Source organism: Chiloscyllium punctatum, chromosome 1 (assembly GCF_047496795.1).
Source record: "Chiloscyllium punctatum isolate Juve2018m chromosome 1, sChiPun1.3, whole genome shotgun sequence".
In the NCBI taxonomy this organism is placed as follows: domain Eukaryota; kingdom Metazoa; phylum Chordata; class Chondrichthyes; order Orectolobiformes; family Hemiscylliidae; genus Chiloscyllium; species Chiloscyllium punctatum.
Window position 1 is genome coordinate 177497907 of NC_092739.1, and position 27223 is coordinate 177525129.

The window sequence follows — 27223 nt, forward strand, 5'->3', positions numbered from 1 at the left end:
CAACTGAAAAGACAAGGCTGGAACATTTGCAACAAACTTCAGCAAGAAGTGATGAATAGATGATCCATCTTGCTCTCCTCTACAGGTGTCAAATCATTTATAAAGACTATAAATAGTTAGGAGCCAACGTCGATCCTTGTAACGATCCATTAATTACATCTTCTAGGCCTATTTATGACTACAAACAACTAATCTTTTATCTATGGCAATATTCTACTCTTTACATCATGAGCCTTTCTTTTCCACAATAGCCTTTGATGTAGAACTTTATCAAGTGCTTCTGAAACACTAAGGACACCTGTTCCCCTTGCTCATATAATTTCCGCAAATAATGAGGGGGAGGCAATGGCATTTTGATAACGTCACTAGACCTGCAATCCAGAACCCTGGTTAATGTTCTCAGGACATCACTGTGGGAGATAATGACATTTGGATTCAATAATAATCTCAAAATAAAACGTTCATCTAACAGTGACCATGAAATCATCAATTGTTGGAAAGCCCTATCTGATTCACGAATATCCTTTAGGAAAGGAAATTGCTGTCCTTACCTGTACTGTCTGACATGTGACTCCATATCTCCAGAAATGTGGTTGACTCTTCACTGTGCACTGGGCAGTTATAGATGGGCATAAATGCAGCCAAGCGAGCCAAAGCCCACATTCCATGAATGAATATTTTAAAATAGAGTTACCTGGTTCCACTTCTCCAACTGTAATCCTGTAATTCTGTCTTCTCTGGCTTTTGTGTTTTCTTCGTGCCCCTTTGACACTCTTGTGCATTTTTATCTTCAGTTTAGTTATGCCAACAGCCTTCAGCAGTTGCAGCCGACAGGACCTGGTGGACAGCATTCGCGGTGGTCTTGGGATGTGTCTGTACAACTTACCAAATCTTGACCAGCTGGTTGCAGGCCAAGAGTGTGGCAACCTTTTCGTGGAGAAAGGCGAGGATTGTGACTGTGGCAGACCTGTGGTAAGGAGAAGACTGGGGAGTCTGGTCATCAGGCTTCGCAGTGGGGTTTACAAAACAATGTTTAGTCTTTGCATGAGAAGCTTTGTGCAAATGTAGAATTGGTTCCAAATTGAATCTGAAATCCGAACTGGAACCTGTTGATTTAGTTTGAAGAAAAAAAACTGTTCATCTCATGCTAATAGCATGCTGGTCTTCATAACAAGAGGAATTGAGTATAGAAGCAAAGAAGTGCTTCTGCAGTTGTACAGGGCCCTGGTGAGACCACACCTGGAGTACTGTGTGCAGTTCTGGTCTCCAAATTTGAGGAAAGACATTCTGGCTATTGAGGGAGTGCAGCGTAGGTTCACGAGGTCAATTCCTGGAATGGCGGGATTACCTTACACTGAAAGACTGAAGTGACTGGGCTTGTATACCCTTGAGTTTAGAAGACTGAGAGGGGATCTGATTGAGACATATAAGATTATGAAAGGATTGGACACTCTGGCAGCAGGAAACATGTTTCCGCTGATGGGTGAGTGCCGAACCAGAGGACACAGCTTAAAAATACGGGGTAGACCATTTAGGACAGAGATGAGGAGAAACTTCTTCACCCAGAGAGTGGTGGCTGTGTGGAATGCTCTGCCCCAGAGGGCAGTGGAGGCCCAGTCTCTGGATTCATTTAAGAAAGAGATGGATAGAGCTCTCAAAGATAGTGGAAGCAAGGGTTATGGAGATAAAGCAGGAAGAGGATACTGATTAGGAATGATCAACTATGATCATATAGAATGGTGATGCAGGCTCGAAGGGCTGAATGGCCTACTCCTGCAACTATTGTCTATTGTCTTTCCTGTAAGTAGGGGCTACCTAAATTATTCTGCAAATAATAATGATCTGAGAAAGATCAGGTAAAGTCAGAGTAAATTCATTTCCATTTAGAGTAGCAAAGTTTATTATTAGGTTGGCTATATCAGAGGGAGCTTAAAAATGTGTTGCTGGAAAAGCGCAGCAGATCAGGATGCATCAAAGGAGAAGGAGAATCGACGTTTCGGGCATGAGCCCTTCTTCAGGAATGAGGAGGGTGTGCCAAGCAGGCTAAGATAAAAGGTAGGGAGGAGGGATTTGGGGGAGGGGCATTGGGAATGCGATAGGTGGAAGGAGGTTAAGGTGAGGGAGATAGGCCGGAGAAGGATGGGGGCAGAGAGTTCGGGAAGAAGATTGCAGGTCAAGAAGGTGGGGCTGAGTCCGAGGGTTGGGACTGAGAAAAGGTGGGGGGAGGGGAAATGAGGAAGCTGGAGAAATCTGCATTCATCCCTTGTGGTTGGAGAGTTCCTAGGCGGAAGATGAGGTGCTCTTCCTCCAGGCATCGTGTTGCCATGGTCTGGCGATGGAGGAGTCCAAGGACCTGCATGTCCTTGGCGGAGTGGGAGGGGGAGTTAAAGTTCTGGATTAGTGGTGCTGGAAGAGCACAGCAGTTCAGGCAGCATCCCAGTAGCTTCGAAATCGACGTTTTGGGCAAAAGCCGTCGATTCCGAAGCTACTTGGATGCTGCCTGAACTGCTGTGCTCTTCCAGCACCACTAATCCAGAATCTGGTTTCCAGCATCTGCAGTCATTGTTTTTACCCAGGGGAGTTAAAGTGTTCAGTTACGGGGCGGTTGGGTTGGTTGGTGTGGGTGTCCCAGAGGTGTTCTCTGAAACGTTCCGCAAGTAGGCGGCCTGTCTCCCCAATGTAGAGGAGGCCACATCGGATGCAATAAATGATGTGTGTGGAGGTGCAGGTGAATTTTGTGATGGATATGGAAGGATCCATTGGGGCTTGGAGAGAGGAGGGGGGTGGTGTGGGCACAAGTTTTGCACTTTTTGCGGTTGCAGGGGAAGGTGCCGGGAGTGGAAGTTGGGTTGGTGGGGGGGGTGTGGATCTGACAATTCCCTCCAAGGCCCCAAGGGATCCTTCAATATCCATCAGAAATTCACCTGCACCTCCACACACATCATTTACTGCATCCACTGAACCCGATGTGGCATCCTCTACATTGGGGAGACAGGCCGCCTACTTGCGGAACGTTTCAGAGAACACCTCTGGGACACCCACACCAACCAACCCAACCACCCCGTGGCTCAACACTTCAACTCCCCCTCTCATTCCACCAAGGTCATGCAGGTCCTTGGACTCCTCCATGGGCAGACCATGGCAACACGACGCCTGGAGGAAGAGCGACTCATCTTCCGCCTAGGAACCCTCCAACCACAAGGGATGAATGCAGCTTCCTCATTTCCCCTCCCCCACCTTTTCTCAGTCCCAACCCTCAGACTCAGCACCGCCTTCTTGACCTGCAATCTTCTTCCTGACCTCTCCGTCCCCACCCCCTCTCCAGCCTATCATCCTCACCTTAACCTCCTTCCACCTATCGCATTCCCAATGCCCCTCCCCCAAGTCCCTCCTCCCTACCTTTTATCTTAGCCTGCTTGGCACACTTTCCTCATTCCTGAAGAAGGGCTTATGCCCGAAACGTTGATTCTCCTTCTCCTTTGATGCTGCCTGACCTGCTGCGCTTTTCCAGCAACACATTTTTAAGCTCTGATCCCCAGCATCTGCGGTCCTCACTTTCTCCTGGTTGATTTTATCAGAGGAAGCAAATCTGATTGAACTTTGAGGAAGTGACCAACATGTTGAAAAAGGCCGGGTACTTGATGTAGTTTATATGGATTTCATTAAGGCCTTTGACAGGTTCCCAAGTGGGAGACTGATGAAAAATACTTCACTCATGGGATGCAAGATAACTTGGCAAGTTGGCTCCAAAATTAGCTCAGTGACAGGAAACAGAGAGAGGTGGTAGAAGGCTGTTTGTGTGACTGGAGCCCAGTGTGCAGTGGTGTACTACAGAGATCAGTGCTGGGTCACTTATTGTTTATTATATTCATAAATGATATAGATGAGTATTATTAAATTGAAGCGAGTTCAAAAAAGATTTACCAGGATGTCGTCGAGAATGGAGAGTTTGAATTCTCAAAAATAGGCTGGATATTTTTTCCACTGGGGTCCATAGGAGATTGAGGAGTGACCTCGCAGAGATGTAAAAAAATCATGAGGGGCATAGACAAGGCGACCAGCAAAGGTTTTTCCCCTAGGGTGGGAGAGCCCAAAACTGGGAGGGGGGGGTGTATTTTGCAGATGAGAGGTGAAATATTTAAAAAGGACACGAGGGGCAACTTATTCCACAATGTGGTTAGTGTATGGAATGAACTGCCAGAGGATCATTGTGGATGCAGGTACAGTTACAATGTTGAAAATATATTTGGATAAGAGCATGAGTAGGAAAGCTTTGGAGGGATAAGGGCCAAATGTGGGAAGAGATTTAGTTTCAGAACATGGTTGGCATGAATATTTGGACCGAAGCATATGTTTCCATGTTGTATGACCCTATGACTCGCACTCCGACCTCTCACCCTTGCAAAATGCAGCCCTCCATTCCCTCCGCTCCAACCCCAACCTCACCATTAAATCATTGGATAAGGGTGGAAGTGGGGATGTGTGGGTGGGATAGGAAGGGGCAAGAGTAGTAGTTTGGCACATTAACTTTGACATCACCAAAGCCAGGTGCCTACTCGCAGACACCTAGCCTTATTGCCTCCTCGACCATGACCTCATATCCCATCACCAAACCATCATTGTCCAGACCATCCACAATTTCACCACCTCAGGGAATCTCTTATCCACAGCCATCAATCTCATAGTTCCACAACCCCGCACCATTCGGTTGTACCTCTTACCCAAAATCCACAAATCTGCCTGCCGCAGTTGACCTACTGTCTCCACCTGCCCCTGCCTCACCAAACCTAGCTCCTCATATTGACACCAGCCTGTCCTCCTTGGTCCAGGAATGCCCCACATACATTTGGGATACCACCCACACCCTCCACCTTCTCCATGCCTTTCATTTCCTTGGCTCCTAATACTTCATCTTCATCATGGACATCCAGTCCCTATATATGTCTATCTGCCATGACGAAGGCCTCCTGGCCCTCCATTTCTTCCTCTCCCACCACCTAACCAGTACCCCTCCACCAACACACATTCGATTGGCAGAATTGGTCTTCACCCTCAATAACTTCTCCTTTAAATTCTCCCACTTCCTTCAGTCCAAAGGGATAGCCATGAGCATCCACAGCTATGCCTGCCTCTTCGTTGGGTACGTGGAACAGTCCATGTTCCGCAGTTACACTGGCACCATCCCCCATCTTTCCCTCTACTCCATCAATGACTGAATCGGAGCTACTTCGTGCTCCCATGAGGAGGTCGAACAGTTCATCAATTTCAATAACACCTTCCACCCTGACCTTAACTCAGCTGGACACCTCCTGCCCCTTCCTGGACCTCTCCAGTGACCGAGTTAACACAGACATCTATTTCAAACCCACCAACTTCCACAGCTACCTCCCATCTACCCTCATGTAAAAACACTATCCCTTACTCCCAAATCCTCTCCCACAAGGAGCAATTATATTCCAGGACATCCCAGATGGCCTCCTGTTTCAAGGAGTGCAATTTCCCCTCCCACGTGGTCGTTGACATCTTCCAGTGCATCTCCTCCAATTCCCGCACCTCCACCCTTGAACTTCACCCCTCCAAACACAACAAAGGTAGAACTCCCTGGTCCTCACCTTCCACCGCACCAATCTCCAGATACAATGTATTACCTTCTGCCACTTCTGCCACCTACAATCAGACCTGCTCACCAGAGTTATAGTTCCCTCCGCACCCCAATCTGTGTTCTACAGAGTCTATTCCCTTGTTACGGCCATGCTCCCCCATCCAAACACTAACCAATCCTCCACACCTGGCACCTTCCCTTGCCATCGCAAGAGGTTCAAAACTTGTGTCCACATCTCCCTGCACACATCCGTTCAAGGTCCCAGAAGGATCTTTTCACATCCAGCAGAGATTTTCCTGCACATCCACCCACCTGAGTGTGAGTAAAACTATTTAAAAGTCTTACCTCAGGCATCAGGGCCTCCATTTGTTGAGAGGTAAGAGGGAGGAGCAGGGGACTGCTGGGAAGGTGATAAGACCATTTAAAAAGCTGACCTCAGGCGTCGGGGCCTCCATTTGTCGAGAGGTGAGAGGGAGGAGCACTCTCTCTTTTTAAAGGAGCAGCAGAGGGAGGAGGCCACAGCGAGGAGCAGAGGCTGCTGGGTATATATTTGGGCAGTGGCTGAATCCCGAGACACTACACGTATAGTGTCTCCCACCCGCTCTCCTCCTCTAACCAAAAAAAACATACTCTTGTGTGTTGCTAAAGTAAGGCGTTTCAATTTATATTTGTCATGTATCGTGTGATCGATTGAAAGGTTACTGAGAGTTGGTTAGTTGGTTAGTAGAAATTATTTAAAATTTGTCTAAATTATTGAAATAAGTAGAGATGGCTGGGCAGGTGATGTGCTGTCGCTGTATGATGTGGGAGCTGGCTGATCCCATTGTGGACGGCAGTGACCACATCTGCAGCAAGTATCAGTTGCTGGAAGAACTCCAGATCAGAATTGATGATCTGGAAGCTGAGCTTCAAACAGTGCAGCGCATCCGGGATGGGGGAGAGTTACCTGGATGCTTTGTTTCAGGAGGCAGTCACACCCGGTAGATTAAGTAATTTAAATTCAGTTAATGATCAGGGACATCAGGGTGTGACTGTAAGTGAGGCAGGTAGGGGGATTCTGAGTTCAGGAGTGGAGAAGCCTCAGCCCCTGACCTTGTCCAACAGGTATGAGATTTTTGCTCCCTGTATGGATGAGGATGTGGACAGGATGAGCCAGCTGACCACGGCACCATGGCAGAAGGCCATTCAAGGGTTGGGGTGGGGGGGGGGAGCAAAAAGACAAGTAGTTGTTATAGGGGATTCCATAATTAGGGGAATCAGATAGAATCCTTTGTGAGCCGGATCAGGAGTCCCACATGGTGTGTTGCTTGCCTGGTGCCAGGGTGCAGGACATCTCCAACCAGCTTGAAAGGATATTGGAGCGAGAGGGAGAAGATCCCATTGTTGTGGTCCACGTTGGCACTAACAACATAGGCAAGGCTAGGAAGGAGGACCTGCTTGGGGATTATCGAGCACGAGGAAAGAAATTGAAAAACAGGTCCTCAAGGGTCATAATCTCTGGATTACTGCCCAAGCCACATGCTAATTGGCAGAGGGATAAGAAAATTAGGGAAGTAAACACGTGGCTAAGAGATTGGTGTGGGAAAGAGACATTGGCATGGGACATTGGCATCAGTTTTGGAACCGGGGTGATCTATACCAATGGGACGGTCTCCCCCGAACCAATCTGGAACCAGTGTTCTGGTAAAAATGATAAACAGGGTGGTCTCTAGGACTTTAAACTTGTGAGTCGGGGGGAAGGGAAAGGGAAAGCGACAGGGAGTATGGAGGCAAGTAGAAAAATAAGCAGCAGGTTAGCATGTGTGTAGGGTTTAAGTTCAAGGTAGACTAGGAATGAAGCAAAAAGGAAGGATAACTTAGGACATATTACTAGAGAAGTTGGAAATCATGAGGATATGAAAATTAGCATGAAGGCATTAAGCATTAAGGCTTGTAGTATTCATAACAAAGGAGATGAATTAACAGCACAAATCACCGTGAATGATAATGATGTGGTAGGCATCACAGAGATGTGGTTTGCAGGGGGTTCAGGACTGACAGTTAAACATCCAAGGATTTACAACGTATCAAAAGACAGGGAGATGGGTAGAGGGGGCGTGGTGGCCTTGTTAGTTAAGAATAGGCACTGAATGACATAGGGTCAGATGATGTGGAGTCTGTGTGGGTGGGGTTGAGGAACCACAAAGCAAAAAAACCATAATGGGAGTTATGTACAGACCTCCCAGCAATGGTCAGGACTAGGGGTACAAGATATACTTGGAAATAGATAGGGTATGTCAGAAAGGCAAGGTCACATGGGGGACTTCAATATGCAGATAGACTGGGTGAATAATGTTGCCGATGGATCCAAAGAAAGGGAATTCATGGAATACTTACAGGATGGTTTTTTGGAACAGCTAGTGATGGAGCCCACAAAGGAACAGGCTATTCTGGACTTAATTCTATGTAATTAGCCAGACTTTATAAAAGATCTTAAAGTAAGGGAACACTTTAGAGACAGCGATCATAATATGGTCGAGTTCAATCTGCCGTTAGAAAGAGAGAAGGCAAATTTGGATGTAATGGTGTTACAGTTAAACAAAGGTAATTACAGGGGTGTGAGAAAGGAACGAATGAAAATCAACTGGAAACAGAGCCCAGTGGGGAAGACAGTCGAACAACAATGGCAGGAGTTTCTGGGTGTAATTGAGGACACAGAACAGAGGTTCATCCCAAAGAAAAGAAAGATCATCTGGGAGGGGATTAGACAGCCATGGCTGACAAAGGAAGTCAGGAAATGTATCACAGAAAAAGAGAGAGCTTTAAAAAGTGGCCAGTGCACTGGGAAATCAGAAGATTGGGAAGATTACAAAAACAGACAGAGGATAACAAAGAGAAAAATAAGGAAGGAGAGGATCAAATATGAAGGTAAGCTAGCCATTAATATTAGAAATGATAGTTAAAGTTTCTTTCAACATATAAGAAACAAACAAGAGGCAGAAGTTGAAATTGTGCCGCTCCAAATTGATGCAGGAAGGCTCGTGCTGGGAGATAAGGAAAGAGCTGAAGAACATAGTAAGTCATGATTTGGAGATGCCGGTGTTGGACTGGGGTGTACAAAGTTAAAATTCTCACAACACCAGGTTATAGTCCAACAGGTTAAATTGGAAGCACTAGCTTTCAAAGTGCTGCTGCTCTATGACTTGAGGTGCTCGTGGAGTACACGACTGTAAGACGCAGAATTTATAGCAAAAGTTTACAGTGTGAGGTAACTGAAATTATACATTGAAAAATACCTTGATTGTTTGTTTAGTTTCTCATCTGTTAGAATGATCATGTTATCTTCACTTCTTTCATATGTAAATCATAAAACTTTTTTTAAAAGTTACATTCTCAAATTCACTTAAAAAAAAGTTTTGCGATTTACATATGAAAGAAGTGAAACTATCATGGTCACTCGAACAGATGAGACTTAACAAACAATCAAGGTATTTTTCAATATATAATTTCAGTTACATCACACTGTAAACTTTTGCTATAAATTCTGTCTTACAATTGTGTACTCCACAACCCACCTGATGAAGGAGCAGCACTCTGAAAGCTAGTGCTTCTAATTAAATTTGTTGGATTATAACCCAACATTGTGTGATTTTTAACTTAATAAGTACTTTGTGTCAGTCTTCACAGTGGAAGACATGAGTAATATCCCAAGAATTAAGGAGAGTCAAGGGGCAGAGTTGAGTATAGTAGCCAGCACAAAAGAAAAGCTAAAAGGTCTAAAAATCGATAAATCTCTAGCCCTGACGGGCTACATCCTAGAGAACTGAAGGAGGTGTCTGAGGAAATACCGGAGGCGCTGACTGTGATCTTTCAAAAATCACCAGAGTCAGGAAAGGTCCGGGATGATTGGAAAATGATTGTTGTAACCCCTTGTTCAAGAAAGGACCAAGACAAAAGATGGAAAATTATAGGCCAATTAGCCTATTCTCAGTTGTAGGTAAAACTCAGCATGGATTTAGTAAGGGGAGGTCATGCCTGACAAACCTGTTAGAATTCTTTGAAGAGGTAACAAGTAGGTTAGACCAGGGAAACCTAGTGGATGTTATCTATCTAGACTTCCAAAAGGCCTTTGATAAGGTGCCTCAAGGGAGGCTGCTGAGTAAGGAGAGGGCCCATGGTGTTCGAGGGGAGCTACTGGCATGGATTGAGGATTGGCTGTCTAACAGAATGCAGAGAGTTGAGATAAAAGATTCTTTATCGGGATTGCAGCCGGTGACAAGTGGCACCCCGCAGGGTTCAGTGTTGGGTCAGCAGCTGTTCACTTTATATATTAATTATCGAGATGAAGGTACTGGGGGCATTCTGGTGAAGTTCACTGATGAAACAAAGTTAGGTGGACGGGCAGATAGTACTGAGGAGGTGGGAAGGCTGCAGAAAGATTTAACGAGGTAAAAACAATAACTGTAGATGGTGGAAACCAAATACTGGATTAGTGGTGCTGGAAGGGCACAGCAGTTCAGGCAGCATCCAACGAGCAGCGAAATAGACGTTTCGGGCAAAAGCCCTTCATCAGGAATAAAGGCAGTGAGCCTGAAGCGTGGAGAGATAAGCTAGAGGAGGGTGGGGGTGGGGAGAGAGTAGCATAGAGTACAATGAGTAAGTGGGGGAGGAGATGAAGGTGATAGGTCAAGGAGGAGAGGGTGGAGTGGATAGGTGGAAAAGGAGATACACAGGTCGGACAAATCCGGACAAGTCAAGGAGAGAGTGCTGAGCTGGTAGTTTGAAACTAGGATGAGGTGGGGGAAGGGGAAATGAGGAAGCTGTTGAAGTCCACATTGATGCCCTGGGGTTGAAGTGTTCCGAGGCGGAAGATGAGGCGTTCTTCCTCCAGGTGTCTGGTGGTGAGGGAGCGGCGGTGAAGGAGGCCCAGGACCTCCATGTCCTCGGCAGAGTGGGAGGGGGAGTTGAAATGTTGAGCCACGGGGCGGTGTGGTTGATTGGTGCGGGTGTCCCGGAGATGTTCCCTAAAGCGCTCTGCTAGGAGGCGCCCAGTCTCCCCAATGTAGAGAAGACCACATTGGGAGCAACGGATACAATAAATGATATTAGTGGATGTGCAGGTAAAACTTTGATGGATGTGGAAGGCTCCTTTAGGGCCTTGGATAGAGGTGAGGGAGGAGGTGTGGGCACTGGTTTTACAGTTCCTGTGGTGGCAGGGGAAAGTGCCAGAATGGGAGGGTGGGTCGTAGGGGGGTGTGGACCTGACCAGGTAGTCACGGTGGGAACGGTCTTTGCGGAAGGCGGAAAGGGGTGGGGAGGGAAATATATCCCTGGTGGTGGGGTCTGTTTGGAGGTGGCGGAAATGTCGGCGGATGATTTGGTTTATGCGAAGGTTTGTAGGGTGGAAGGTGAGCACCAGGGGCGTTCTGTCCTTGTTACAGTTAGAGGGGTGGGGTCTGAGGGCGGAGGTGCGGGATGTGGACGAGATGCATTGGAGGGCATCTTTAACCACGTGGGAAGGGAAATTGCGGTCTCTAAAGAAGGAGGCCATCTGGTGTGTTCTATGGTGGAACTGGTCCTCCTGGGAGCAGATACGGCGGAGGCAGAGAAATTGGGAATATGGGATGGCATTTTTGCAAGAGATAGGGTGGGAAGAGGTGTAATCCAGGTAGCTGTGGGAGTCGGTGGGTTTGTATAAAATGTCATCAACTTCACCAACACATTCCACCCTGACCTTAAATTTACCTGGACCATCTCTGACACCTCGCTCCCCTTCCTGGACCTCTCCATCTCCATTAGTGACGACCGACTTGACACTGACATTTTTTACAAACCCACCGACTCCCATAGCTACCTGGATTACACCTCTTCCCACCCTATCTCTCTGACTCTATCTGCAGTTCTTTTGCTTTCCACATCCATCAAAGTTTCACCTGCACATCCACTAATATCATTTATTGTATCCGTTGCTCCTAATGTGGTGTCCTCTACATTGGGGAGACTGGGCGCCTCCTAGCTGAGCGCTTTAGGGAACATCTCCGGGACCCCCGCACCAATCAACCAAACCGCCCCGTGGCCCAACATTTCAACTCCCCCTCCCACTCTGCCGAGGACATGGAGATCCTGGGCCTCCTTCACCGTCACTCCCTCACCACCAGACGCCTGGAGGAAAAACGCCTCATCTTCCGCCTTGGAACACTTCAACCCCAGGGCATCAATGTGGACTTCAACAGCTTCCTCATTTCCCCTTCCCCCACCTCATCCTATTTTCAAACTTCCAGCTCAACACTGTCTCCTTGACTTGTCTGGACTTGTCCGACCTGCCTATCTCCTTTTCCACCTGTCCACTCCACCCTCTCCTCCTTGACCTATCACCTTCATCCCCTCCCCCACTCACCCATTGTACTCTATGCTACTCTCTCCCCACCCCCACCCTCCTTTAGCTTATCTCTCCACGCTTCAGGCTCACTGCCTTTATTCCTGATGAAGGGCTTTTGCCCGAAACGTCGATTTTGCTGCTCGTTGGATGCTGCCTGAACTGCTGTGCTCTTCCAGCACCACTAATCCAGTGTGCAGAAAGATTTAGACAGTTTAGGAGAATTGGCTGATGAAATTCAACATGAGGGGTCTTGCACTTTGGATGAAAGAATACAGGCATGGACTATTTTCTAAACGGTGAGAAAATTCATAAAGCCAAAGTATAAATGGATCTGGAATTGCTCATACAGGATTCTCTAAAGGTTAACTTGCAGGTTGAGTCCGTGATTGAGAAAGCAAATGTAATGTTGTCATATATCTCAAGAGGGTTGGAATAAAGAAGCAGTGATGTGCTTCAGAGACTAGTTAGGCCCCAGTTAGAATACTGTCCAGTTTTGGGCCCCACACTCAGGAAGGACATACTGACACTGGACCGTGTCCAGCAAACATTCACATGGATGATCCCTGGAATGGGGCCCAACATATGATGATCGGCTGAGGATCCTGAGATTGTATTCATTAGAGTTTAGAAGGTTAAAGGGAGATCAAATAGAAACTTACAAGATAATGCATGGCTTAGAAAGGGTGGGCGCTGGGAAGTTGTTTCGATTAGGCAGGGAGACTAGGACCGTGGGCACAGCCTTAAAATTAGAGGGGGTCAATTTGGAACGGAAATGAGGAGACATTTCTTCAGCCAGAGAGTGGTGGGCCTGTGGAATTCACTGCCATGGAGCGCAGTGGAGGCCAGGAGAGATTGATAAATTATTGATCTCACACGGAATTAAGGGCTATGGGTAGAGTGTGGGTAAGTGGAATTGGAACAGCCTTCAGCCAAGATTAAAAGACGGAGTGGACTTGCTTCCCTGCCTATGTCTTATGGTCTTAATGCATAAAGTGAAACGTTGTGGTCCCAACACTGAGCCTTGTGGAATACTACTTGTCGCCAGCTGCCATTCTGAGAAGGACCCTTTTATCCCACTTTCTGTTTTCTGACAGACAGCCAGGCTTCTATCTATGCTAGCACCTTGCCTCTGACACCATTGGCCCTTATCTTACTCAATAGCTTTCTGTGTGGCTCCTTGTCAAAGGCCTTCTCGAAATTCAGGTAGATAACATCCATTGGGTCTCCTTGGTCTAAACTGTGCATTACTTCCTCAAAGAATTCTAACAGATTTGTCAAACATGATAAAACCATGATGAATTTGCTCTATTTTACTATACAATTCCAAGTATTCTGAAATCTCATCCTTCACAATGGATTGCAGGATCTTACCCATAACTGAGGTTAGGCTAATCGGCCTGTAATTTTGCCTTGTTCCCTTTTTAAACAGCGGAGTCACGTTAGTGATTTTTCAGTCCTCTGGGCCCTCCCTGATTCTAGCAATTCCTGAAAGATCATCACTAACGCCTCCACTATCTTCAACTCTCTTAGAACTCTGGAGTATATTCCATCTGATCCAGGTGATTTATCCTAAGTTATCCTTCCATTTCGTTTTTCTAGCACCTTCTCCTGGATGATGGCCACCATACTCAGCTCTGCCCCTCACTCCCTTAAAGACTGACGTGAAATAATTATTCAGTTCCTGATGAAGGACTTTTGCCCGATACATCGATTTTGTGCTCTTTGGATGCTGCCTGATCTGTTGTGCTTTTCCAGCACCATTCTAATCACAACTCTAATCTCCAGCATCTGCAATCCTCACGTTGATCTATTCAGTTCCTCAGCCATTTTCTTGTTTCCCACTACTAACTCTCCAGCATCATTTTCCAGTGACCCAACATCAATTTTTGCCTCTCTTTTGCCCTTTATATGTCTAACAGTCTTCCTTTATATTACTGGCTAGCTTACCCTTTGTTGGTTTTTGTAAGCTTCCCAATCCGCTGGTTTCCCACTGCTCTTAGCCACACCAATTGTTTACTCCTTATCACCTACCCCACCTTATCTTCTGGATAAATAGCAATTTTTCCCTGGCTTCCATCAGGAAAGGTCACTGGAACCAAAACATTTACTCTGTTTTCTCTCTACATAGGCTTCCAGGCCTGCTGAGATTTTACAGCAATTTCTGTTTATGTTCCTGATTTGCAGAATCAGGTAGAGGATAAAGATATAAAAGGGACCTAAGGGGCAACATTTTTGAGCAGAGGGTGGTGCATGTATGGAATGAACTGGCAGAGGAAGTGGTCGAGGCTGGTACAATTACAGCATTTCGAAGGCATCTGGATGGGTAAATGGATAGGAAAGGTTTAGTGGGATGTAGGCCAATTGCTGGCAAATGGGACTAGATTAAGTTAGGATATCTGGTCAGCATGGACGAGTTGGACTGAAGGGTCTGTTTCCATGCTGTAGATCCCTCTGCCTCTATCTGCAGTTCTTTTGCTTTCCTAAATTTGAATAGTTATGGAGAGTGGTCAGGAAGGTAGAGTTGAGGCTAAGATAATTCTGTTGAATGGTGGAGCAGATTCAAGGGGTTGAATTGTCTCTTCCTGCTCCAAGGTCTTATATTCTTATGCTTAGTTTCTTGGGACTTGGTGAGCCCATGAGTCCAGATTAATTGCCCTACATCAATGTTTGAACCAATCAGAAGCTGACAGACTCAATCTCATGATTTTATACCTTACAGGCAATACTCCAGACAACACCATCACAATCCCAGAATATGCCATGTCCAAACAGCAGGACAGACTCAGAGGTGATAGCATAGTGATATTCAGTGAGGCAAGAGTTACTCTAGGAGACCTTAACATTGACTCCAAACTCCATGAAGTCTCATGACATCAGGTTAAACATGGACAAGGAAGCCTCCTGCTAATTACTACATCCTATCCTTCCTCGACTAAAGATTCAGCACTCAATCATGTTGAAAAACACTTGGAAGCATACAGTGCACGGGGGAGGGGGGGTGCAAGGGCACAGAATGTATTCTGGGTGAGGGATTTCTATAGACATCAAGAGTGGCTCGGCAGCAGCACTACGAACCGAGTTATTTGGGTCCGAAAGGACATGGCTTGCAGTCTGAGTTTGGTGTTCAATTTTGGTATTCTGATTTCCTTCCACAATCCATTGAAATGCAGGATACGTGGATTAGCCAAGCTACGCAATTGCCTGTAATGTTTAGGGATGTGTAGGTTAGGAAGTTTAGTCATGGTAAAACACTGGGCTATGGGATGGAGTGAAGGGTCTGTGTGGGATGCTGTTCAGTTCCTGATGTACTGTCGTGATTCCATGAAATATTCTGTGACATCAACAGCCATCGATAACAGCATTTTGTATTCATTTATGGGGTGATGTTATCACTGCTAAGCCAGCATTTATTGGTCATCCCTACTTGGCCAGAGGGCCCCACATTGCTATAGGTCTGGAGTCACATGCAGCCCAGGTAAGGATGGCATTTTTAGATCATTGGAATCTCTTCTGGGGTAGTAGTGACCTGTACAAAAACGATGGATTGCACCTAAATTGGAAGGGGACCAATATACTGGCAGGGAGATTTGCTAGAGCTGCTCGGGAAGATTTAAATTCGTAAGGTGGGGGGGGGGGGGGGGGTGAGACTCAGGGAGATAGTCTGGGACATGGGGGGGGTGGGACCCAGGGAGATAGTGTGGGACGCAGGGAAATAGTGAGGAAAGAGATCAATCTGAGACTGGTACAGTTGGGAAAAGAAGCGAGTCAAACAGTCAGGGCAGGCAGGGACAAAGCAGAGAACAAAGTAGGACTGATAAATTCAACTGCATTTATTTCAATGCAAGGGGCCTAACAGGGAAGGCAGATGAACTCAGAGCATGGTTAGGACCATGGGACTGGGATGTCATAGCAATTACAGAAACATGGCTCAGGGATGGACAGGACTGGCAGCTTAATGTTCCAGGATACAAATGTACAAGAAGGATAGAAAGGGAGGCAAGAGCAGAGGGGGAGAGGCATTTTTGATAAGGGATAGTATTACTTAGGGAGGATATTCCCAGAAATACATCCAGGGAAATTATTTGCATGCAACTGAGAAATAAGTTCGGGACGATCTCCTTGTTGGGATTGTATTAAAGACTCTCCAATAGTCAGAGGGAAATTGAGAAACAAATTTGTAAGGAGATCTTAGTTATCTGTCAGAATAATCAGGAGGTTATGGTAGGAGATTTTAACTTTACAAACTTGGACTGGGACTGCCATAGTGTTAATGGTTTAGATGGAGAGGAATTTGTTAAGTGTGGACAAGAAACATTTTCTGATTCAATATATGGATGCACCTAGATGTGGATAGACTGGTGAGCCTGACCTCATTGGTGGGCAGGTTGTTGGAAGGAATCCTGAGGGGCAGAATATACATGTATTTGGAAAGGCAAGGACTGATTAGGGATAGTCAGCATGGCTATCATGAGAAATCATGTCTCATGAACTTGATTGAGTTTTTTGAAGAAGTAACAAAGAGGATTGTTAAGGGCAGAGCAGTAGACGTGATCTATATGGACTTCAGTAAGGCGTTTGATTAGATTTAGATTAGATTAGATTCTCTACAGTGTGGAAAGAGGCCCTTCCGCCCAACAAGTCCACACCGACCCTCCACAGAGTAACCCACCCAGATCCATTTCCTGCTGCACCTAACATGATGGGCAATTTAACATGGTAAAAACAATGACTGCAAATGCTGGAAACCAGATTCTGGATTAGTGGTGCTGGAAGAGCACAGCAGTTCAGGCAGCATCTGAGGAGCAGTAAAATCTAGCCAGGTTAGATCACATGGAATACAGAGAGAACTAGCCATTTGGATATAGAACTGACTCAAAGGAAGAAGACAGAGGGTGGTGGAGGAGGGTTGCTTTTCAGACTGGACCCCTCTGACCAATGGTGTGCTTCAAGGATCAGTACTGGTCCACTGCTTTTCGTCATTTATATAAATGATTTGGATGTGAACATTGGAGGTATAGTTAGTAAATTGCAGATGACACCAAAATTGGAGGTATAGTAGACAGCAAAGAAGGTTACCTCAGATTAGCAGTAGGGAGTTTGAAGAACTCATAGATGGGCAGATTCTGGAAAAATGCAAACGTAGCAGGGTTGTTGTTATGGGTGACTTCAACTTTCCCAATATTGACTGGAACCTCCTTAGTGCAGATGGTTTGGATGGAGCTGTTTTTGTCAGGTGTGTTCAGGAGGGTTTCCTTACTCAGTATGTAGACAGACCAACGAGGGGAGAGGCCATTTTGGATTTGGTGCTCGGCAATGAGCCAGGACAGGTGCCAGATCTCATGGTGGGAAAGCACTTTGGTGACAGTGATCACAACTGCCTCACATTTAGCACAGCTTTGGAGAGGGAAAGGAGCAGTTACTGAGGGAAGATATTTAATTGGGGAAAAGGAAATTATGATGCTATGAGACAGGAGTTGGGAAGTACAGCCTGGGAGCATTTGTTCCACAGAAAGGGCCCAGCAGACACATGGAGACTGTTTAAGGAGCAGTTGTTGTGAGTGATGCATGAATTTGTTCCTCTGAGACAGGTAAGAAGGGGTAAGATTAAGGAGCCTTGGATGACGAGAACAGAGGAGCTCCTTGGCAAAAGGAAGAAGGCAGCTTGTGTAAGGTGGAGGAAGCAAGGATCTAGCACAGCTTTAGATGAATACAGGTTTGCTCGAAAGGAGCTCAGAAATGGACTGGGGAGAACCAGGAGGGGGCACGAAAAAGGCTTGGCAAGACAATTAGGGAGAACTCAAAGGCATTTTACTCATACGTGAGGAATAAGAGAAGGCTCAGGGAGAAGGTAGGGCTGATCAGGAATAGCGTAGGGAACTTGTGCGTGGAGTCTGAGCAGATAGGGGAAGCCCGAAATGAGTTTTTAAATTCAGTTTTCACCAAGGAAAGGGAACTTGTAAGTGAAAACTTTGAGGAGCTGGGATATAGTCTTGACCAGATCAAGACTGATGAAGTTGGTGTTCTGGAAATTTTGGAAAACATTAAGATTGATAAGTCCCCAGGGCCAGACCAGATTTACCCCAGGCTGCTCCAGGAAGCAAGAAAGGTGGTTTTTAAGCTGCTGGCAAGGATATTTGCCTCCTCACTCTCCACGGGAGTCATACCGGAGGATTGGAAGGAGGTGAATGTTGTTCCACATTTCAAGAAGGGGAATAGGGAAATCCCTGACAATTACAGACCAGTCAGTCTTACGTCTGTGGTCAGCAAAGTTGTGGAAAGAATTCTGAGAGATAGGATTTATGACGATTTGGCAAAGTATAGTGTGATTAAAGGCAGTCAGCGTGGCTTTGTGAGGGGCAGGTCATGCCTCACAAATCTTATTGAGTTCTTTGAGGAGGTGTCAAGACAGGTCGACGAAGGTCGAGCAGTGGATGTGGTGTATATGGATTTCAGCAAGGCATTTGATAGGGTTCCCCATGGTAATCTCATTCATAAAGTCAGGAGGTATGAGATACAAGGAGATTTGGCTATCTGGATTCAGAATTGGCTGGCTGACAGAAGGCAGAGAGTGGTTGTAGATGGAAAGTATTCTGCCTGGAGGTCAGTGTTGAGTGGGGTCCTCCAGGACTCTGTTCTGGGGCCTCTGCTCTTTGTCATTTTTATAAATAACTTGGATGAGGAGGTTGAGGAGTGGGTTAGTAAATTTTCAGATGACATGGAGATGTCGTCGATAGTACAGAGGGCTACTGCAGGCTGCAGCGCGACATAGACAGGATGCAGAGCTGGGCTGAGAAATGGCAGATGGAGTTCAACCTGGATAAATGCGAAGTGATGCATTTTGGAAGTTAGAATTCAAATGCTGAATGTAGGATTAAAGACAGGATTCTTTGCTGTGTGGAAGAACAGAGGGATCTTGGTGTTCAAGTGCATAGATCCCTCAAAGTTGCCACCCAAGTGGATAGGGTTGTTAAGAAAGCATACGGTGTTTTGTCTTTCATTAACAGGGGGAATTGAGTTTAAGAGCCGCAAGGTTTTGCTGCAGCTTTACAAGTCCCTGGTGAGACCACACTTGGAACATTGTGTCCAGTTCTGGTCGCCCTACTATAGGAAAGATACAGACGCTTTGGAGAGGGTGCAAAAAAGGTTTACCACGATACTGCCTGGACTGGATGGCTTGCCTTATGAAGAAAGGTTGAATAAGCTCAGACTTTTCTCTCTGGAGAGAAGGAGGAAGAGAGAAGACCCGATCGAGGTGTACAAAATAATGAGAGGAATAGGTAGAGTCAATCACCAGAGACTTTCCCCAGGGCAGGATTGACTGGTATGAGGGGGTCATAGTTTGAAGATATTAGGAGGAAGGTATAAAGGAGATATCAGAGGTAGGTTCTTTACACAGAGAGTTGTGAATGCATGGAATGTGTTGCCAGCTGTGGTGGTGGAAGCAGAGTCATTGGGGACATTTAAGCGACTGCTGGATATGCACATGGATAGTAGTGAGTTGAGGGCTGCGTAGGTTAAGTTACTATATTTTACATTGGGATTAAATCTCGGCACAACATCGTGGGCCAAAGGGCCTGTTCTGTGCTGTACTTTTCTATGTTCTATGTTCTATTACAACGGGATCTTGGTCAGAAGGGCCAATGGGCTGAGGAGTGGCAGATGGAGTTTAATTTAGATAAATGTGAGGTGCTGCATTTTGGAAAGACAAATCAGGGCAGGATTTATACACTTAATAGTAAGGTCCTGGGGAGTGTTGCTGAACAAAGAGACCTCTGAGTGACGGTTCATATTTTCTTGAAAGTGAAATAATACTTAGATTGGATAGTGAAGAAAGCGTTTGGTCTGCTTTTCTTTATTGATCAGGGTATTGAGTACAGGGGTTTGGAGGTCATGTTGCAACTGTACAGGACACTGGCTGGCTATGCTTGAAATATTGCGGGGTAAAAACAATGACTGCAGATGCTGGAAAGCTAATACTGGATTAGTGGTGCTGGAAGAGCACAGCAGTTCGGGCAGCATGTCTCCTTCCCATCGGAAGGATTTTGTGAAAATTGAAATAGTTCAGAAAGGATTTACAAGGATATTGCCAGGGATGGAAGATCTGAGCTATAGGCAGAAGTTGAACGGTTTTCCTTGGCTGAGGGGTGACGTTATAGAAGTTTATAAAATCAGGAGAGGCATGCATTGGATAAATAGGCAAAGTCTTTTCCCTGAGGTGGGGAGACCGAAGCTAGAGAGCATAGGTTTAGGGTGAGAGGGGCAAGATATAAAAGGAACCTCAGGGCAACTTTTTCAAGCAGAGGGTGCTGCGTGTGTGGAATGAGCTGCCAGAGGAAGTGGTGGAGGCTGGTACAATTACAACATTTAAAAGGTACCTGGATGCGTATAGGAAGGGTTTGGAGGGATATGGGCCAAGTGTTGGCAAATGGGACTAGATTATGTTAGGATATCTGGTCAGCAATGATGAATTGGACTGGAGGCTCTGTTTCTGTGTTGTGCGTCTCTATGACTCTCTGATTGTTACTTGCCACTTGTTAGCCTAAGCTGGATATTGTCCAGATATTGTAGTTGAATATGGACTGCTTGCTTCAGTATCTGAGGAGTCGCAAGTGGTGCTGAACGTTTTGCAATCATCGGTGAACATCCCAAATTCTGAGTTTTTTTATGAGAAGGTGGTCATTGATAAAGCAGCTGAAGAATGTTGTACTAAGCAATTCCTGCAGAGATGTCCTGGAGCTGAGATGGCTGACTTCCAACAACCATAATCATCTTTCTCTGTGCCAGGTATGACTCCAACCAGTGAAGAGTTTTCCCCATATACCTATTGATTCCAGTTTTGCTTGGTGTTCTTGATGACACACTGTGTGAAACGTAGCCTTTGTATGTCACTCACACGTCATCTCTGTAATGTATTTCTTTTGTCCATTTTGATTGAAGGCTGTAATGATGGCCCTGATTGTGTGGGTTTTTGCTAAGCAGCTTTTACTTGATAAAACTATTGAAGAGTGGGCAGTGATAAGACTGATGTGACTGGGCCTACCATGACAAGAGCTTAGATTAGAGTGGTCCTGGAAAAGCACAGCAGTCAGGCAGCATCCGAGGAGTAGGGAAATCGACATTTTGGGCAAAAGCCCTTCATCAGGAATGACAAGCACTTAGAAGGATGAAAGGGAATATGATTGAAACATATAAAACTAAAACAGAACTGGACATATGAGAAATTTGCTAAGTTCAGAACCAGGCATCACAATCTTCAGGTACAGGGTAGAACATTCAGACGAGGATAAGTTTCTTCTTTTGAAGAATCTTGAACTTTTCCAATTCTATACCACAGCACCAAACCATATATTCTCCTCGTAGCACAAGGACTGCAGCAGCTCGAGAAGACAACACATCACCACCTTCCTAAGGGCAACTAGGAGAGGCTGGGCAGACAGTGATGGCCATGTCCCACAAGTGAATAAAACATAACAGGTACAACCCAATTGCCTATAGATATTCAAGACAGAGATAAATAATTGTTTTGCTTTTAAAAGCATCAGGGGTATGGAAAGAAAGTGGAATATAGCAGAGACATAGAGGCTTAGCCATTATTGAATATCCAAATGTCTTTCTCCTGCTCCTAGTTTTTATGTTTGATGACATCTTTCACTATTATACTCTGATAGAAGTTGGGACAATAGTTGATCATGTTGGATTTGTCCTGCTTTGTGCACAGAATACAGGGCAATTTTCCACAACTCCAGCTAAATTGCTGTAGGTTAGGTGTACTGAAACAGTTCAGCTACAGGATCTTCGGCACAATAACTCTACACTGACCCTCCGAAGAGTAGCCAACCCAAACCCATATCCCTGACTAATGCACCTAACACTATGGGCAATTTAGCATGGCCAATTCACCTGACCCACACAGCCAGTGGCCCAAGGCGGGAATTGAACTCCAGGTCCCTTGTGTTGTGAGGCAGCAGTGCTAACCACTGAGCCACCATGCTGCCCTGGGGCACAGAAAGCTCTGGGACATTGAAAGTATCTTCAGGACTATTTTCAGAGTCTCATCAAGATTCATAGCTTTTTCAACATCCAATGCCTTCAGCTGTTTCTTGATATTACCTGGAACAAATTGTCTGAAGACTGGCATCAATGATGCTGGGGGGTCTTTTGATGACTGAGATAGATCATCCACTCAAAACTTCTGTTAGAGATTACTGCAATGTTTCAGATTTGTGCAATGTTGACTGTCCTGAAGTGAATTTTTGAATTATCCTCCACCATTCACAACTGGCTATGACAGTTCTGCAGACCTTAGATCTGTCATTTTGTCATTGTCACACAGGGGAGGTGATGATGTAGTGGGAATATCACTGGACGAGTAATCCAGAATCTCACAAGTATTCTGTGGATTTGAATCGCACCATGGGAAAATGATGAAATCTGAGTTGAATATTTCAAACAAACATGTTTAAGAGACCACATTTTTGTGTATTTTAATTGTGGATTGAAATGGGAGGAGGATTGCTTTGAAACCAGGTATTGTGGAAAAAATTGGTGTATTTTTTTTAAACAGTAACTCACTTCACACAACTGTTCAAACAGTTAGGGAGGTCTACTTGCAGATGTACTGGAGCCATGGATGTGTCTGAATGAAGATCCAGCTGTCAACATGTAGCTTGATCTGTGGAACAGTGCCTGGTTGTCCATAACAAAAGCCTGGTTTTCCTTGGGGCATTTAGAAATGGCAATGACTGATGGCCTCACCAACTGCATTCCATAAGTGAATAAAAAAAACTTGCTGTTTATGGTATTTGGCACACATGTACTCCTGGATCGTAGCTTCACCAGGTTGACAACACTTTTAGATGTGAGGTGTCACAGGCCGCTTTGTTCAGTTGGACACACTGAAGAGTATATGCGGACAGAGAATGTGGTAGACCCTAGTTACGAGGAGGTGGTCACACCGCAGGTTCGGTCAGGTAGATGGGTGACCGTTAGGAGATTCAGGCAGGAAGTACCAGCTATTCCCCAAACAGGTAAACTGTTTTGGATAGAGTTGGCGGCAAGGGGGTTGGGGAAATAGACTCTCAGGGGAGTTTAACAGCAGCAGCCAGGTCTGTGGCACCATAACTGACTCTACTGTAGAATCGGGTTGGGCAAAGTTCAAAAGAGCAATAGTGTGAGGGGAGTTGCCAGTCAGGGGCACAGAACGAGTGTTTCTGACGAGTTGTGTGAAATTCTTTAGGGGGAGTCATTATGCTCATTCTACCAAGGACATGGGGAGAAAGAAGGACGAGGTTCTGCAGAGTGAGTACAGGGAGTTAGGAAAGAGGATCCTGAAAAGCAGGACCTCGGGGGTGGTAATCCCTGGGTTATTCCCAGTGCTATGTGCAAGTGAGACGTGGAATAGAAAGATAAGACAGATGAATGAGTGGCTAAGGAGCTAGTGCAAGAGTCAGGGTTTCAGGTTCTTTGATCATTATAATCTCTTCTAAGACCAGTAAAACCTGTAGAAGAGGAATGCATTGCACCTAAACCAGAGGGGAGCCAATATGCTCACAGAAAGCTTCAGTAGTCTGAATCAGGAGGGTTTTAACTGGAGTGGCAAGGAACTGGGAACCAGAGCAGCAGGTCAGCAAGGGAAGGTGATGTCAGGACACAAGTCTGAAAGGAAGTACAGGCAGACACAAATAAATGAATATGATGGTACTGATGAGCTGAAGGGTTTACTTCAACACAAGTGTGCAAACATTGACCAAAATTGACACAAAACAGATAGAAGGTAAAAACAATGACTGCAGATGCTGAAAATCAAATACTGGATTAGTGGTGCTGGAAGAGCACAGCAGTTCAGGCAGCATCCAACGAGCAGCGAAATCAACGTTTCGGGCAAAAGCCCTTCATCAGGAATATTCCTGATGAAGGGCTTTTGCCCGAAACGTTGATTTCGCTGCTCGTTGGATGCTGCCTGAACTGCTGTGCTCTTCCAGCACCACTAATCCAGTACAAAACAGATAGAAGCCATTGTCTCCTTCCTATCAGAAAGATGTTGTGAAACTTGAAAGGGTTCAGAAAAGATTTACAAGGATGTTGCCAGGGTTGGAGGATCTGAGCTACAGGGAGAGGCTGAACAGGCTGGGCCTGTTTTCCCTGGAGCGTCGGAGACTGAGGGATGACCTTATAGAGGTTTACAAAATTATGAGGGGCATAGATAAGATAAATAGACAAAGTCTTTTCCCTGGGGTCGGGGAGTCCAGAACTAGAGGGCATAGGCTTAGGGTGAGAGGGGAAAGATGTAAAAGAGATCTGTGAGGCAACATTTTCACACAGAGAGTGGTACGTGAATGAGCTGCCAGAGGAAGTGGTGGAGGCTGGTACAATTGCAACATTTAAAAGGCATTTCGATGGGTTTATGAATAGGAAGGGTTTGGACGGATATGAGCCTAGTGCTGGCAGGTGGGACTAGATTGGGTTGGGATATCTGGTCGACATGGACGGGTTGGACTGAAGGGTCTGTTTCCACGCTGTACACCTCTACAACTATGACTCTATTGTCACAGTTAGAAACCAATTCGTCACAAAACAATTGTACAGTAAGATTTCTAACATGCTAGGGTAACATGAGAACACTTCAGCTCTGATAAGACTGACTTTGCAAATGCAGTATGTCTCATCTCCTCAGTGTCATTAGGTCTGTCCTAAAGAATGATGAATTGTTTCTCTCTGTCCCTTATCAGTAATTCTTGCCGAGCTAAACTTGGGAATACAAGATAACATTCAGTTTTGTAAACATCAAGAAACATGGGTCTGGAAAATGTATGGGAACTTTATGACTGCCTCTTGTTGCATAATTAATGGGCAGTGAGCTGATAATTTTCTATATACCTTGTAACATTTTGTATTTCTTTGGAATATTTCGGAATTCTCTGATGAAGATGTGTTCCCCATGGCCATGAGAAAGTGAGTGAATTGAAAAGGGGATTTTATCTGCTGGTGTCATTTCTTGGGGGCAAGTCACTGTTGGTTGGTGATGTTTTGGATCTATCTTTGTACTTTCAGTTTTGCAATAGTTAACTAAATTAAGTATAGACTTTTAAAGCTGCTGCAGTCATTTCATGGTCTACAGCATTGTAAATGAGCAATGATTGGTCAGAACACTTTACGGAACAAAGGGACCAGAACCAGGTAATTATACTAGATTTCAGAGTTGGGAACTGTACATTTTACATTTTAAAACTGAATTTTGAATAAATGAATTTCCAGTTTATGTTGATTACTTTTAAAATGCCTTAGTCATTCATTGAGTTTCCACCTCTGAATTACAGATGATGATTATGTTAGTTATTATTGTTAATAACCAGTTGTATCAGCCCTGACTCTCAAAATCAGAATTAATTGGCAGGATCACTTTGGTTTATTCCTTTACATATTGTCAGTGACCTGTCTCATTGCCTTTTTCTTTGCTGCTGCCTATTTTAGTTGATTATGTACATTATTATACACACTTGGACAAGGAGAGAATGGTTAATACTCTATTACAAACTTGGTGGTACCCAGATTTTCAGAAAGCAACTCGGAAAAGAGCGAAGTGTGTTTAATTTGTAAACAAACAAACAAGATGCATGCTGTAAAAGGGATACCCTGAGACTGTTAACCACTTCCTTGCCTGATGGGCCTTTTTACTTGTCTGCGGCTTGCTTTTATAGAATTACCTCATGTACATTATTATGAATATTGTCTAATAATAGAAGATGTTTTTAGTAGATGAATCAAAACAATTCCAATGACTGATATTGCTGCCACTATAATGGTGGACAGGTGGGAAATATTTCCCACCGTTAACCAAAACTCTTCAAAGTTTAAATTCACAGGTACACCAAGTCTCAGAATTAGGAACGGGGCAAATGAAAGGCCCATTCCTGGCCCTACTTGTCACCTGTACAGTAGTCAAGGTCAGAGGGAGACCTTCAAGTTTCCCTCCAAGACACACACTATCCTGATGTGGAAATATATCACTTTTCCTTCACTGTTACTGGTCAAAATCCTGGAATTTCATTCCTAGGGGCATTTTTCATCTACCTCTGCCAAGTGGGCGGCTGCAGTTTAAGGTGGCACCTCAACACTACCTTCTCAAGAGCAACTTAGGGAGGAACACCAGAAGACTCTGTCAGAGACACCTTTTCAGCCTCCATCTGTGAATGGCTCAGCCTGATCACTTTGTCTTTCACTACACTTTCTTATCTTTCTTTCAATGACTATGTTTGATTGGGGCACAATGGATAGCCAGATAACCTCTAGTAAATGGGAATTCCAGTTTAATACTTTTCTTTATGCATAGAAGGTCAACCACTCCCACTGCTGGGTGTGTGCCCATATTCCTGTCCACTCTAAGGGAGGCGTTCCCCTGATTATGCGGAAATGGTCACCATTCACACTGTGGCCCTGCATTACCTGTTAGCCAAGAAGACGGGCACATATGTCCTCATAGGCTCCACCTGCTGTACCTATATCCGATGCCAGTGAGAACATCACCAATCTTGCTAACCACATCCACAAAGTGGCCATGGCACTCCCCTCTGACTGGAGGGTCTCCGGTCACAATCAGTCGCTTGGAACTCAACGTACTCCTCATCGCATTAAAGCCAGTCTCAATACCAGAAAGTTGGCTGTTCATGCTACATTCCCCTGAGAGTCCATTATCTCCTAATTTTCGAAAACAGCATACTTGTTTAAGATGGGGATAGTCACAGGAAACTCCTGCACTACCTGCCTACCTTTCCTGGTGGTAACTCATCCACATGACTGCATCTGTGGCTTTCTCCCTTCCTATAACTGCCATCCATCCCACCCGCTAGCTCCTGTAAGTTCCTTATTGCCTCTAACTGCTGTTCCAACCGATCCATCTGATCTGATAGGATTCGCAACTAAAGACACTTCCTGCAGACATAATCAGTAACATGGAAACTCTCCCTAAGCTCCCACATCCAACAGGCAAAGCACATCACTCTACTAAAGGCCATCTTTGCTCCTTCACAATATACAGATCCAGACAATAGCATCATCTTTTTGCTCGAACACAACACAATACAAATGCCAGGTAATCACTATTCCCAATAAGAGACCGTCTAATGACTGACTCTTGACATTCAATGTTGTCACCATTGCTGAATCTCCCACTGACAACATCATGAGAGTTACCAATGACTAGACCCTGAACTGGGCCAGTCAGTTAAACAGTGGCCAGAAGAGCAGGTCAGACACTAGCAATAAGT

The 27223-nt window shown here is 45.3% G+C and overlaps 1 protein-coding gene across 1 annotated transcript in view; it reads left to right on the top strand.

Moving 5' to 3' along the window:
* The window catches only part of LOC140480821 (disintegrin and metalloproteinase domain-containing protein 12-like), a 228118-nt gene that overhangs the window by 132154 nt on the left and 68741 nt on the right, over positions 1-27223 (top strand). The window contains exon 12 of the mRNA XM_072576260.1: positions 795-972. Coding sequence (XP_072432361.1) covers positions 795-972 — 178 coding nt within the window. The remainder of the gene's footprint in view (positions 1-794; positions 973-27223) is intronic.